The sequence below is a fragment of the Triticum dicoccoides genome, chromosome 7A (genome assembly GCF_002162155.2).
Source record: "Triticum dicoccoides isolate Atlit2015 ecotype Zavitan chromosome 7A, WEW_v2.0, whole genome shotgun sequence".
Lineage (NCBI taxonomy): Eukaryota > Viridiplantae > Streptophyta > Magnoliopsida > Poales > Poaceae > Triticum > Triticum dicoccoides.
Window position 1 is genome coordinate 268,006,372 of NC_041392.1, and position 15,500 is coordinate 268,021,871.

At 46.3% G+C, this 15,500-nt stretch overlaps 1 protein-coding gene across 1 annotated transcript; it reads left to right on the plus strand.

Annotated features, from left to right (window-relative positions):
- The first annotated feature begins 12,802 nt into the window (after nucleotides 1-12,802).
- Nucleotides 12,803-15,249, plus strand: LOC119328591 (nuclear transport factor 2-like). Its single transcript, XM_037601577.1, has 2 exons — nucleotides 12,803-13,207; nucleotides 14,886-15,249. Exons 1-2 carry the CDS (start codon nucleotides 12,911-12,913, stop codon nucleotides 14,955-14,957), a joined length of 369 nt encoding a protein of 122 aa, XP_037457474.1. The 5' UTR covers nucleotides 12,803-12,910; the 3' UTR covers nucleotides 14,958-15,249.
- Nucleotides 15,250-15,500: the final 251 nt, after the last annotated feature.

A 15,500-nucleotide genomic window follows, 5' to 3' on the forward strand; every position in this document is an offset into this window, starting at 1 on the left:
GTGACAATAAATTTCAGCATATAGTAATAATTTTTCCTTACCAAGAGCGCTTCACTCCTCTGCAACGGCATCAGAAAAGAGCCTTGATGACCCAAAAGTATAGGGGATCAATCGTAGTCCTTTCGATAAGTAAGAGTGTCAAACCCAATGAGGAGAAGAAGGAAATGACAAGTGGTTTTCAGCAAGGTATTCTCTGCAAGCACTGAAATTATAAGTAACGAGTAGTTTGATAGCAAGATAATTTGTAACGAGAAAGTAACGGTAATGGCAAATAAAATGCAGCAAGGTAGCCCAATCCTTTTGGGGAAAAGGACATGCCAAAACAGTCTCTAATGATAAGCAAAGTGTTCTTGAGGGTACACGGGGATTTCATCTAGTCACTTTCATCATTTTGGTTTGATTCGCGTTCGCTACTTTGATAATTTGATATGTGGGTGGACCGGTGCTTAGGTGTTGTTCTTACTTGAACAAACCTCCTACTTATGATTAACCCCCTCACAAGCATCCTCAACTACGAGAAAAGTATTAAGATAAAATCTTACCATAGCATTAAACTTTTGGATCCAAATCAGTCCCTTATGAAGTAGCGCATAAACTAGGGTCTAAACTTTTGTCACTCTAGCAACCCATAATCTAATAACTACTCCACAATGCAATACCTTAGGCCCTAATAAGGTGAAGTGTCATGTAGTCGACGTTCACATGACACCACTAAGGGAATCACAACATACATATCATCAAAATATCAAACACATATCAAGTTCACATGATTACTTGCAACAAGATTTCTCGTGTGACGTCAAGAACAAAAGTAACTGCTCACAAATGATAATCATGCTCAAGATCAGAGGGGTATTAAATAGCGTAATGGATTCGAACATAAAATCTTCCACCAAATAAACCATATAGTAATCAACTACAAGATGTAATCAACACTACTAGTCACCCACAAGCACCAATCTAAGGTTCCGGTACAAAGATTGAACACAAGAGATGAACTAGGGTTTGAGAGGAGATGGTGTCGTTGAAGATGTTGATGAAGATTTCCCTCCCCAAGATGGGAGAGTTTTTGCATCATGTCTTCCTACAATATTTTGGGTTTAAGGGTTTTTGGATGCACAAGTAGTATCTCTACTTAGTGCGGAATTTTTGGCTAGCAAAGATAGGGAGCAAGCACCACATGTTAAAGATCTATGACAATATAACTTATGTGTGAATATGAACAAACATAAATCATTACGTTGTCTTCCTTGTCCAACGCCAACAATTTTGGCATATTATATTTGATGGGGGCTCACAATCATAAAAGATGTCCAAGATAGTGTATTTTGATGGGGACCCGCAGTTCAATGCAAGATCCGTTCTTGCTCAGAATCTGGTCGACATGGGTCGGCCTTTGAGAGAGTGCCTTGATGTTGATGTACTGAGTGGCTCGGCGCCTTCCAGCCTCGAGTGTTTTAGTTGATACATTTGGGTTGCAAAGATCCCCAACAACTTTAGGTTGGCAACATGGATCAGCAAGTTCACTTATGAGTCGAAGCCAAAAATCTGGTTAGAAGATTACCGAATAGTGATCCAGATTGGCGGCAGCAACAAGAACGTGGCCATGAAGCATTTGCCACTGATGCTCGAGGGATCCACTCGGGCTTGGCTCTACCAGCTTCCGCCCGGCAGCATATATTGCTGGGATGACCTGGCCCGAGTCTTCATCAAGACCTTCGAGGGCACGTACAAGCGACCGGGTGGTTTGGCGGAGTTGTAGCATTGTGTCTAGAAGCAAAACAAAACTCTCCGGGAGTACATTCAGCGGTGGACTACCCTGCATACACTAAAAAAAGACACATCCATGACATTATGGCTCGAACGAAATTTTTTCTGTCATGGTTATGATACTTCTATGACGATAATTGTGACAAAAACACGTATCATCATAGATGTGGTGGGCTCCTACTTCTATGACAAAAAATCATGACAAAAAATGGGCTTTTCGCACTGGGCGGGCCGGAGACGTACCTGCATGAGATTCTTTGGGATGTCCATGATGGAAAAAATTGTGGTAGAAGCGAGGGCAAGGAAAATTTTAGGGAGTTCCCGGTTACGGTGGATGGTCGGGGCCGAGCGATGCACTGTGGTTTGCGCATTTCTCTCGTACGCGCATGTGTGCGAGGTGTTGGCTCGAACTGAATCCGAGTGAGGCGTTCCCTTACCTAACCCGAGCGATTGTAGTAGCGGCGTCATTGAACCCGAGGTATCGATCCCTTGGATGTTAACTGGACCCGAGCGATTCCTTCGCCGCTGACTGAACCCGAGTGATTCCTTCGCTACTGCTGCTAACTGAACCTGAGCGATCGATCGTTGTGGCTGCTTACTGAAGCTGATTGAGCCTCCGTGTGAGATGTAGCCAGCCGATGTTGGGTTTGCCTCTCGATGAACAATGATCGTTGCTACTGTGCGCGCGATACGTAGAACGAGTTGAGACGTGGTGAGTTGAACCTGTTGGTTGGCTGTGGATGAACAGTTCCCCGATAAGGGTTGGATGAAGAGTTCCCTAGTAGGGGTTGGATGAACAGGACCCCGCATGGTTGCCGCTGGATGAACATGACCCTGAGGAGGCCGCCACACCCCAGCTGGTAGGGGGTGAATGAATAAGACCCTATGAAGGCTGGATGAACAGTAGCCGGTGGGTGCTAGATGAACAGTAGCCCATGGATAAACGGTAGCTGGTGGAGGCAGGAGGAAGCCGCGGTGGATGAACAATAGCATGTGGAGGTTGTGGAGGAAGTCGATGGTGGATGAACAGTAGCAGGTGGAGGCTGGAGGAAGTCGACGGTGGATGAACAGTAGCCCCGTGGAGGCTGGAGCGAGGTAGTAGATGGTGGATGAACAATAGCCCGTAGAGTCCCGCTTTGCGGTACGCCACACCCCTCTCGATCAACAGGACCCTGTTTCGATCGTAGGCATTCGAACAGAAGTCTGTTTCCTCCATTTTGCAGTGCGCCGGGCCCTTTCCCGATGAACATGGCACCATTTCGACCGTATGTGATCGAACAGAGTGTTGTTTCCTCCGTTCTGCAGTACGCCATGCCTCGTTTCAGCTATTTGCCTGTGCCATCCAAGCCGATTGGCTCCCGATGAACATGACATATTCCTACCCAATTGGTTTCCTCCCGATGAACACAACGTTGTTTCCCCCATTCCGACCCAGCCGGTTAGCTGCCGATGAACATGACGACGTCCCTATATGTGTTAGAGACACCGTCCGTATGTACATACATAGCCGTATTTACTTTCTTGCTGCGTGGTTGTACATATGTCTACACGATATAGACGGGACTGTGTGACATGCTACATCGGCGGCTCTACTACGCACGTGCCGCTCCTTACTCGATCATGGTTCATCGCCGCAGAGAGACCGATCGACCGCTATGTACGTACACGTTCGCGACCAGACAGATAATGCTACCTACGCTTCAACCTGGTGGGTCCCAACTATTAAACCATAGAGTAATGGTCGTCATATCATAGAGTGAGGTAGAGCCATGATAAGAAAGCTCCACGATGTCAAGTGGCTGAAAGGAAAATTCATCGAGACTGTGAAACAATGACAAGAGGAGTAGCTAGCTTTACATGGCCGTGCCATCAGGGGGCCAGGAGGGGGTCCTAGCCTTCTAGGTAGCGCCCTTGAAGAGGTTGCATTCCTGGACCACCGAGAACCTCGACTGGTGGAACCATGTGGACTTCTAAGAACTCAAGGACCAAGTGAAGGTCCTTATCAACAGCGGTGTCACCATGGTGGGCGTGATCCATGTGATGCTCCACCATAGGGCCCAACCCCTCCAGGCCCGTGCATCCCCTCTACGGAGGTTCGAGCCGAACAACGAAGCTTCGGTGATCCGAACTTTCTTCAGGGGGAAGGTGAGGGAGTCCTTGATTAGGGGGTGCCCGGGTGTCTGGGCTATGTGACGTGGGCCGGACTGGTGGGCCGTGAAGATACAAGATAGAAGGCTTCCCCCGTGTCCGGATGGGACTCTCCTTGGCATGGAAGGCAAGCTTGCTGTTTGGATATGAAGATTCCTTTTCTGTAAACCAACTATGTACAAACCCTAGCCCCCTTCGGTATCTATATAAACTGGAGGGTTTAGTCCGTAGAGGCAGTCATAATCATACAGGTTAGACTTCTAGGGTTTAGCCATTACGATCTCGAGGTAGATCAACTCTTCTAACCCCTATACTCATCAAAGTCAATCAAGCAGGACGTAGGGTTTTACCTACATCAAGAGGGCCCAAACCTGGGTAAACATCATGTCCCATGCCTCCTGTTACCTTCGATCCTTAGATGCACAGTTCAGGACCCCCCACCCGAGATCTATCGGTTTCGACACTGACATTGGTGCTTTCATTGAGAGTTCCTCTATGCTGTCAACAAAGGATTCGATGGCTTGTTCAATCATCCACAATGATGTTGTTTTAGGGGAGGACCCCCCCCCCCCGGCCAAATTTTCATATTCGGCGGCTTCATGCTGCGTGCCAATTCAATTGGCCACCTCGAGCAGATCGACAGCTATGCCCCTGGTTGTCGGATCAGTTTTGGGAACCTAAACTATGTCGCTGATATCCGAGGAGATTTGATCTTTGAAGGGTTCGCGCCCGATTACCGCTCTGGCCTCAAATCTAGAGCAGGCCGATAGGTCCGAACACGGGAGTCTAGAGCCCGCCGGACTCTCTGCACTTACGGAGCTTGTTGCCGGAGAAGCGTCGGACACTCCGCCGGACTCTAGGTCCAAACTCTCGAGGTCTGTGTCAAGCGGGTACCGCCAGGAGGCTCCAACTCCAGACAGCTCCACGGACTCTCGTTTCTCCATCCGACCCTCTCCTTTAAATGAGGCTCTGGACTTAATGCGATCACTCGCCATTATGGAAGGATCACTTCCGAATTATACCCAGCCCAGACTAGGGGTTGAAAGCGGGGAATTTTACGTCCCACCCACCACCCACTTCATAGCCACCGTCGAAGATCTAACCGACACTGGACTATGCCTCTGAAGACATTGATGGTATGGACGACGATGCTGGAGACGAACAAGGCCAAAACCCTCCATTTAGCGGACGATGGACGGCCACCTCCACATACGACGTGTACATGGTGGACACACCCAAAGAGGATGGCAACGACAGCAAGGAGAATCCAGTCGACGAAAAGCCTGCCAAGCCCCTCCGAAGCGTCAACGTCAACGTCAACGTCGCCGCTCAAAACCGCGCCGCGACAAAGACGGCAATACCGGCACCGAAGACAATAATACTCTGGATAATGCCGAAGACCCTGAAGCCCCTGTAGAGCCAACATCCGAACATGATGATTGGGAGGATGGGCAGGTAAACCCCGACGATCTTGTCGAGAACGAGGGTTCGGAGGATAGTAACTACCTACCGACCTCCGAAGAAGACGTGAGCCTCTGTGACGAAGATTTCATCGTGCCGGAGGAACCCCTCGAACAAGAGTGCTTCAAGCGCCGGCTAATTGCCACCGCAAGAAGCCTAAAAAAGAAACAACAACAACTTCAAGATGATCATTACTTACTTAATGAAAAATGGACTAACGTCTTGGCAACCGAGGAATACGGCCTCGTACACCCAACAAAGAGCTATCTGAAGTGCAAGCTGCTACCCCAATTCGACGACGAGGTACTAGAGCCCATACCACCAAGCGTGACGCTGTTGACAGACCTGACCGACCACCGCGTGGCCGAGACAGAGCGGCAACTCAAGCCGAGCACCAGCCCGCACCACCTCGCCATAAAAGCAGGGGAACGACGGCTCCAGAATACACATATGACCTACGACAGGACCTGGACAATAGAGCCGGTCAAACCAGCACGAGAGGACGGCCGTCAGGCCTGGCGCGACAGCACAACCTCACTCGGGCCGAAAATCGCATACGGACTTCTTCCAAACTACGTCACGACATTGCCCGATATAGAGGCGCCGCACACCCCTATGCTTCGCCGATGAGGTAATGGAGCACCAGTTCCCAGAAGGGTTTAAACCCGTGAACATCGACTCATACGACGGCACGACAGACCCCGCATTCTGGATTGAAGATTTTCTTCTCCACATACACATGGCTCACGGTGATGACCTACATGCCATCAAATATCTCCCCTTGAAATTTAAGGGACCAACACGACATTGGTTAAACAGCCTCCCAGAAAATTCTATTGGTAGCTAGGAAGATTTGGAAGATGCCTTTAGAGACAACTTCCAAGGTACCTATGTACGGCCCCCGGACGCTGATGACCTCAGTCACATAGTCCTGTAACCCGGCGAGTCAGCCCGGAAACTCTGGACAAGGTTCCTAATAAAAAGAACCAAATTGTTGACTGTTCGGACGCCGAAGCCCCGCGGCCTTTAAACACAGCGTCCGTGACGAATGGCTCGCCCGACACCTCGGCCAAGAAAAATTGAAGTCTATGGCAGCCCTTACTGCACTAATGACCCACTTTTGTGCGGGAGAAGACAACTGGCTAGCCCGCGGAAGTAATAGCACCAGCGACCCCGGCACCTCTGAAGCCAGGGACGGCAATGTCAAACCATGACGCAACAAGCACAAGCATTGAATCAACAATGGAAGTACCGAAGACACAGCGGTCAACGCTAGATTCAGAGGCTCTAAGTCTGGTCAATGAAAGAAGCCATTCAAAGGAAACATAGATGGTCCATCTAGTTTGGACAGAATACTCAACCGGCCTTGCCAGATTCACGACACCCCCGATAAGCCTGCCAATCATACCAACAGAAACTGTTGGGTCTTTAAACAGGCAGCCAAGCTTAACGCCAAACATGAAGGGAAAGGGCCGCCCAGCGAGGATGACGATGAAGAGCCTCACCCACCGAACACGGGAGGACAGAAGAAATTTTCCCCCGAGGTAAAAACGGTGAATATGATATATGTCACACACATCCCCATGGTCGGCTTGTCCAATCACCTTCGATCGAAAGGACCACCCAACCAGTATCAGTCATGGAGGTTCGGGAGCTCTGGTCCTCGATCCAATCATCGGCAGATTCCACCTTATGCGAGTCCTCATGGACGACGGCAGCAGTCTCAACCTGCTCTATCAGGACATTGTCCGCAAAATGGGCATTGATTCGTCAAGAATCAAGCCCACTAAAACTACCTTTAAAGGAGTAATACCTGGTGTAGAGGCCCGCTGCACGGGCTCAATAATATTGGAAGTCGTCTTCGGTTCGCCAGATAACTTTCGAAGCGAAGACTTGGTCTTCGATATCGTCCCCTTCCGCAGTGGATACCATGCACTGGCTTTTGCCCATTTAACGCGGTCCCGCACTAAGCTTATCTAAAGCTCAAGATGCCCGACCCACGTGGCATCATTACAACCAACAAAGACACGGAACTCTCCCTCCGTACTGAGAAGCACACTGCGGCCATCGCGACCGAAGTACAGAACGGCCCTGTCAAGCCACACACCTCATCGGCCATCAAGCCTCCGGACTTCATTAAACAAGACCGGTCAGTTTCGCCTGCTGACAGCTCGGCAATTCCAGAGTTGGACTAGCAGCTTTGCCTGCTGATAGCTTGGCAATTCCAGAGCTGGACTAGCAGTTTCGCCTTTGTCGATCGCCACACATCCGCGAAATTCATACCGTGCGTGCATAATTATGCACTCAAAATACCTTGGGCATCAGCGGAGGCACAATATGGATAGGCCCATAGTACGGTTCGACCCTATATGGCCTTCCTCTTTTCCTTAATTATTTTCTCTCTCTTACCACAGGTGAATTAAAACCTATTCGTCTTACGGACCTACAAGGACTCTTTTCGAGCCCGATTTAAAATAGCCGAAGATGATTCCTCTCAAGGAATCTCCCTCTCCAAGGCGAAAGTGGCGCATATGTGCAGCAGGAGGTCCAAAGGATTTTGTAGACCAAAACTTTATTCAAGAACCTTTTCCCCTTCTTCTCAGACCTATGGCATGTAAAATGGCCTTGGTGATTATGGTGCCCTCTGTAAGGTCACGTTTTGACGTCTCAATCAGAATTCAGTGAAAACATTTTTTCAGTATCGCCTTTATTCATAGACTGTATACCGTCTCCTCAATTGTCTCACTCACCTCAACACAAATTGCCAGGGCTCTATATGGCCACACATGTGTCGCCACACAAAAGCCCAAATAGCTTTATAGCACAATTCAGCGTCCCGAGCTTGGCATTATATGGATCGGCTCCAAATCATGTCTTTGGTCAATAGTTGGGTTGCCCGACTCCTGTGTTTGCTACCTTACGTTCCGTTTGTTCGGCTAGGGTAGTAAAGAGAGAACTACTGCGATTGTGTTTCTGGTTCGTCCGGTCAAGCACCTCGGTAGAGAAAGCCAAAACCTGACTATCATGATGCGGCGAGAGCTGGTCAGCCACTCGGTGAATTATTAAGATCTTTAGCGATTGTTTCCGTATTACATGAAGGACCGCTTTTTCGGTCACATACGTAACGCATCCGCATCCGAATAGCTGCGTACATACGAGGGGCTATCTTCTAGCCCCATCGTCAAACTCCTATGGCTAAGTGAGAGTGGTAAAGCCACATAGTCTGATTGCCTGGTTCGCCGCACTGACACCTCCTTCACGGACCAAGACGTTGGGTTAAGTGTGATCATGTGCTATTCTGAACACCCCCGTAGTATCTACGTGGGGGCCGAAGCCGACGACTGGAAAACTCTCAGGAATACAAAAACGGCCGCACAGGAGGAAAGAACTTCCAGACAAAGGCACAAATATATTACAAAGCCTTCATATATAATAAAAATTCCAGACAATTCGGGTACATTTATTCGAACATAATGTCCTTTGAGCATTGACCCTCTACCAAGCGGGCACCCTCCAGGACGTCCTCTAAATAGCGCTCCGGCGTGCGGTGGTTCTTGCCTCCGGGAGGGTCCTCGGCAGCCACTTCGGCAGCCTTCATCTTCGCCTAGTGCATCTTTACGCGGGCGAAGGCCATCCGTGCACCTTCTATGCACACCGACCGCTTGATTGCGTCGATTCGGGGCACTACATCGACGAGTCGCCACGCCAGGCTGAAATAGCTGCTCGAAATGGGTTCGGCTGGCCATAGCCGAACTATGACGTCCTTCATGGCCACTCCAGACATCTTACACAGCTCGGCCCATTGCGCCATTTGGTCGTTCAGCAACGCTGGGCGCTCCCGCGCCGAACTGTGACCAAAACAACTTCTCCGTCGCATATCCCTCCTGAGACTGGAAGAATTGCGCGGCGTCGGCGGCACACTTCGGAAGATCCGCAAAAGCGTCTGGAGAACTCCACAGTTGATTAAGCAAGGCATATCTCTGATCGCCAAACTAAGTCTGTAAAAGAAAGGGCTTACCAGCCGCTATCTTTCCGGCCTGCCGGATCTCCTCGTGAGCCGCCCTAGATTCGGACTGCGCCTCTTTGGCCTCCTGAAGGGCCTTGGCGAGCTCGGTCGCCTTGGCTTTATTCTCCTCCTCAAGGAACTTGCACTTGCGGGAGGCGTCCTTACCGAAGTCCCCGCATCTGCATCGATATTGACTAAACCTTCTGGCAGTTGAACCCACCTTGCTTGAACATGATCTGTTGGAGTTATTGCATGTGGTACATTTGGGACTTGTAGTTGGTCAAGCTCTGAAATAAACTTTGTGACAAAAAGATGGGTAGATAATGAGCTCTGGTTAATCCCCTCATGTATTAGATTTTTTCTTACCAGATCGCCCAGAGGGTCACAATCATGCGGGTCAATTCTTCGTGGCTGAGAAGCTCCATCATTATGAACAACCAGCTCCGAGTGGATGGTTCAGTTGTTGTGATCATGTGTTCCATCAATTCATGATCAACAAACGCCCACACGCATCATGCCATGTTGCATTTAATTAAACTATGTTTCAAGGAGTCCTACATACCACATATATATCTATATCAATACCTACTAATAAAGGGGCTATTGCTTCTTCCCGTCCGTCGTCATGCCTTTTGTAGAACCCCCCTGCAGTTTCATGAATTCAACCCGTGGTCCTGTTTTAAGTGAATATAGAAAAATGTTTCATTTTAGCAGAAAACCCCTCGATATTTTGTTTAATCGACCCACGCTCCTAGTGAGTCCAGAAAACCTTCACTTTTTTGCAAAAAACCTTGGTATTTCGGTTAATAAACCCGCACTCCATGGACAAATTAAAATAGTTTTATAAAATGTCCATATCTTTTAAACCCTAACTTCAATTTTAGCATGTTATATATGAAAATTAATTAGAAAATGTGTGGAATCTGAATGTGAAGTTGTTTTACCTATTGCTATTTAGGGTGCAATCTTACACAATAGCGCATGATTTGTCTTTTTTTGTACTGGTGTAAGATCTGTATTGGAAATCAATACCTCACCAAAACCACATCGAAAATCTATAATCTCGCATCTCGCTTGCCTCGACAAAACCTCGTACGGGGCAAAGAAAGCAAATTTCTCATCTTATGCGTAGAGCGCGACACACATCTTTGGATTGACCACATTCAAACACGTTGTAGTTGTGTGAGCACCAAGGCCACCATCGGCGATGGGTGGGGGAGGAGCATGGCCATAACACAGATGGGATGCACGTGGACCTAATGGGGCCTTCAATCATGATTATTGGATATGAGCGTGTGGTATTTTTTTCACTCCTGTCGCAATGTGCAGGTTCTTTTGCCAATGCCATGTTGAAAATAAAAGATATGGACCTATATCGGCCTTGAGTCATTGTTATTGGATTAGGGGCATCTGAATTTTTTCTCCCGTTGTAACGCACATGCTCTCTTGCTAGTACATAATAAGGGGGGCATTTTTCTGTGGTTTCGAACATCCTCCATTGGGATAGAGTTATGTGTTAGCTTCCAAAGGAAATTCCTGATTTTTGCCGGCACCGTTACCTTCCACAACATATCCCATGATTTCTTGTTTGCTCCAATATTTGAAGAACCGGCCGTCATCCAACCAGTCTTCCCTCCTTTTCTTTGTTGCCACTATCATTTTGTATGTAGACCTGACGGAGAAACTGCCATTTTTTATCAAACCCCCATGACTAGAAATCATCCATGTTTCGAGTATAAACCGGAACCTGAAGAATTGTCGTGGCATCCAAAGGTAGAAATACTTGCTAGACCAACTGTATGTTCCGGCGAGCATTCAAGGGATCCACCGACCACGTTAAACAAGTTTTTTTTAGCAAATCCACGTTTCTTAGACAAGCAAATCCATGTTAAACAAGTGCAAGAACACTAAAACAATCCCAGCCTATGAACACCCACAACCATTATAGGCCCATGGATAACTACCCCAACTTTCCAAAAGGAAAAGGAGACTAGCCCAACGCCGCCGCGGCGACTATTTATCGCCTTAAGCGATACAAGCAGCATCTCTCGCTGAAGCTTTTTCTCCCCTCGCGTCATATTGGGTCGGCCCATCCATGCGCGCACAGTGTAAAAGAGCAAAGAAATGTGAGACAGAGGGATCAAACTGGGGTCTCCAGGGAGAACGCGCGCCGCGCTAAACACTCCACCCAAGTTCCTTTCGTGGTAACAACAAGGGGCGCGTTCTACTTGATGCTAGAGCAACCTATTTCTTTGGGATTTTTCCTTTTTCCTTTTTTTGTTTTTTCTTTTTCTTCTCCATTTTTGTTTCCTTCTTTTTCATTCATTTTTGCATTGTGTTTCTTCATTTTTTATTTTGTTTCTAATTTTGGTTTTCTTTGTTCTTTTGGTTATTATTCTACACTCTTTGTATATGTCAACAACATTTTTCTAATACACGTCTAGCACTTTTTCAATACAAATCATACATTTTTGTAATACATGGTAAATATTTTTTTATACACAATTTTTACATTTTTTAAATACAGGATTAACATTATTTTCAAATACTTGTTCACCATTTTTTCACATACTTGTTCAAAGTTTTTCAAATACTTTTTCAATATTTTTTAAAATACTTGTACACCATTTTTATATACATGATCAACATTTTCTTAAATACTTTTTCAATATTTTTCAAATATTTGTTCAACATTTTTTCAAATATTTGTTTGGTTTCCTGTTTTCTTCTCCATTATTTGTTTTTCTTTTGTTTGTTTTCGTTTTCAGTCTGCATTTTCGATTATGTCAAAAACATTTTTTAATAAGTGATCAACATATTTTGTATATACCTTCAACATTGTAGGAATGCTTATTCAACATTTTTTTAATAATTGCTCAACATTTTAGTATTGATTCAACATTTTCCAAATTCTTGTTCAATTTTTTAATACTTATTCAACATTTTTTGAATACTTGATCCACATTTAAAATACTTATTCAACATTTTTCAAATACTTGTTCAACATTTTTCAAATTCTTGTGCAATATTTTTTAATACTTATTTAACATTTTTCAAATTTGTTTCTAAAGAGTATTTTTTTGTAATATATATATAGAATATTATAAAGTATAAATAAACAAAAGAAAAAACAAAATCAAAAAACGTGAAAAAGCAAAAAACAGGCTGGTGTATCCCGCGCGCGTGGGCCGGGCCAAGTGGCATTTGCCTTCAGCGAGGGGTTCGGTTCGCTCCTCTCCCGCTTAATGCGAGACATAGGGCACCCCCAACGCCGCATCTCCCAAAAAGCGGAAAACTAGCCCAGCGCTGCATTCGTCCATCGACGGGCCCAGCCCCTACAGCGTAGCGTCCTTCCCACGCCAAGCCCCACCCCACCCCCGGCCATCCCCATCCAAATCGCCAGCAATTATTATTCCCCTCACGAACCCCTCTCTCCCCACTTACCAAACTCCGGCTCCCAACGCCCAAAGCCTACGCATCCAGAGCTCCAAACCCTAGGCGAGGCGAGGCGAGGAGGGAGAGGCCATGGATCCCGATTCGGTCTCGAAGGCGTTCGTGCAGCACTACTACCACACGTTCGACTCCAACCGCGCCGCGCTGGTGGGGCTGTACCAGGACGGCTCCATGCTCACCTTCGAGGGCGAGAAGTTCGGCGGCCCCGCCGCCATCGCCGGCAAGCTCGGATCTCTCCCCTTCCAGCAGTGCCAGCACAAGATCGACACCGTCGACTGCCAGCCCTCGGGGCCCCAGGGCGGCGTCCTCGTCTTCGTCTCCGGCACCATCACCACCGGCCCCGGCGAGCACCCCCTCAAGTTCTCACAGGTCTGCACCACCCACACAATTCGCTCCATCTCGCCCGTCCCCTCATCCAATATTTCTCTTGTTTGGTTCTCGTATGTGCTGATCTGATCCTATTAACTGTGATTACCACTGCGATCCTTCGTTTGGTTCCAAATTCGCAAATCATACGGTACTCCTTCCCTAGGAGTGGAAGGCCCTCAATTTCGTTTCTGTGATCTATGCTTTGCTATCATGATCGGTGGGGTCTATCAAATTAATCTATATCCCTGTCTCATCACTAGATGGTACTTGATTAATTAGGCTATGCTAGATTTGTTTGGACCTGGAGACTTGTATCCGACAAGTGGACATTTATAGATCTTTATCCCGGAACCGTGTCATTCCCTTGTAGGCATCGTCCTTGGGATCTCCTTTTGGCAGTTCTTTTGTTTCGTAGGCACGTTTTCAGATTTACTTTTCCTTGAGGTAATTTCAGTGCGTGTAGTTCTTTACAAGATCTGTTGGGATTTTAGTCTGTCCTAAAAATTGATCATTATTCAGTATATACTGGCCTGTAGTTTGGTGCTGATCGCTCTTTGTTACTGATTGCTCTAAATTATTTCATTCTCTAGGACCATGCTTTGCAGTATGAATGGATATTTCTGTCCATCTATCACTGTTGTGTTTCCAAGTGTGATCTTAATTTTTTTTTTGTTGGCTCAGTTATGGCTCTTGGTTGCTGGATTTGGCCATATGTAGTGATTGCCATGTTAGTGAGTACTGATGTGGTTGTTTCTTGATGTGAATAGATAATATGCATTGCTCTGTTGCATCAGTACGATATTTGCTGTAGTGTTGCTCCTTTTCTTAATTTGTGATACTGATAATGTGAGCATCACTTTCCTAGTTGCTATGAACTAGAGTTATGTTTTGGCCATGCCTTGGGAAAGAGGGGTGAGGTTATATGTTCCAGAGTCATATGTTGGATTAGTGTAGCTAGCGCACTTCTTCTATTGAAGTTTCATTGCTTCCTTATCAGAATTCCTTTCACCATGCACTGTTTATGTGACGATAGTGTGCTCTATTCATAATTAGGTGGTCGTTTAGAATAACAAATACTCGCTCTGTCCCGTAATATAAGTTGTTATTACAACCAATATGTAAGTATATCGGTTGTAATAACACCTTACATTACGGGATGGAGCGAGTATAAAACCTATTGTTTGCTAATGAAACAATTCACCCGCTGTTTATGTGTAGTTTTATCTTAAATAGGTCGCTGGTGATGATACATGCTATAATTGCAAGTCCAGCTTTTTTATGGGTAATATGTAGTTTTCCAAATCTAACCTTGATGCACATGTAAGTAATTTGTAACCCATTACACCTCTTAGCCACTCAGTTCAACAGTTCCATGCTTTATGACGCTTATGCTGCCTTTTTTATTGAACAGTGGGACTCTTAGATGGTCCTTGATCAATGTGATTTGTTACTGGTCCTTAGAAGAGTGTAGCTCTTTAATTCACTATGTCTGTGTCCATTTGCCTATTAGGATGGTTTTTCTTCCTGGTAGCAGGTCTGTGTCTTAACGGGTTTGAGAGGTTGCATGGAAGTACATTGTTATGTTCTTGTCTTTCTGATCTCAAGGGAAATTTTCTTAGTTGTCCTTCATACAAGGATTTGGAGTCTTTTCTAACCTTGTGATCCACTGTATTTGCAGATGTTCCATTTGCTGCCAGCTGGAGGGAGCTTCTACGTGCAGAACGACATGTTCCGCCTGAACTATGGTTAAGGAAGGGCGACCGCTCTGGCGGCAAAGAACTTGTTCAGGGATTTATGTTGAAACAATGAACATCAAATGATGATGCTGCAGACTCTTTGTTTGTTCGCCAGCTTGTGCAATTTATCGCAAAAAATTGCCAGACTTGATAGGCATCCACCAGATCTTCTTTTGTTTTGTGTTTCCCATGTATTGTCGTTGCTTGGGTGGCACTTTCTTTGGAATGTTGATGGAAACCGTCCAGGTATTAGTTATGTGTGGCATCTCTGGGTTTTGTTTGTGACCATTTAAGTTCACTTTTGCATGTCCCAAAAGTTTCTTCCCTTGCTCAGTTAATATTTTTAAAGTGTTTTTTTTCCATTGCTCTTTGTTTCTAAAAAATATCCCTGCAATTTTGGATTCTTTTCTGAACTCGGCTGCAGACGAACGCAAACAGGCTTAATATGGCTGCTCGTTGTGCAGAACTAAAAGCAGCCGTCTGAATTGGGATGGCAGAAACGTGAAAGTGGCTCGACAACTAAACAAACGCAGCTAGTAAACGTGAAAGTGACTCGA

Bases quoted from the DNA above. Each gene is read 5' to 3' on its own strand.
- LOC119328591 (XM_037601577.1), top strand. From the start codon at position 12,911: ATGGATCCCGATTCGGTCTCGAAGGCGTTCGTGCAGCACTACTACCAC. The intron at 13,208-14,885 runs GTCTGCACCACC...CTGTATTTGCAG, and splicing joins ACCCCCTCAAGTTCTCACAG to ATGTTCCATTTGCTGCCAGC.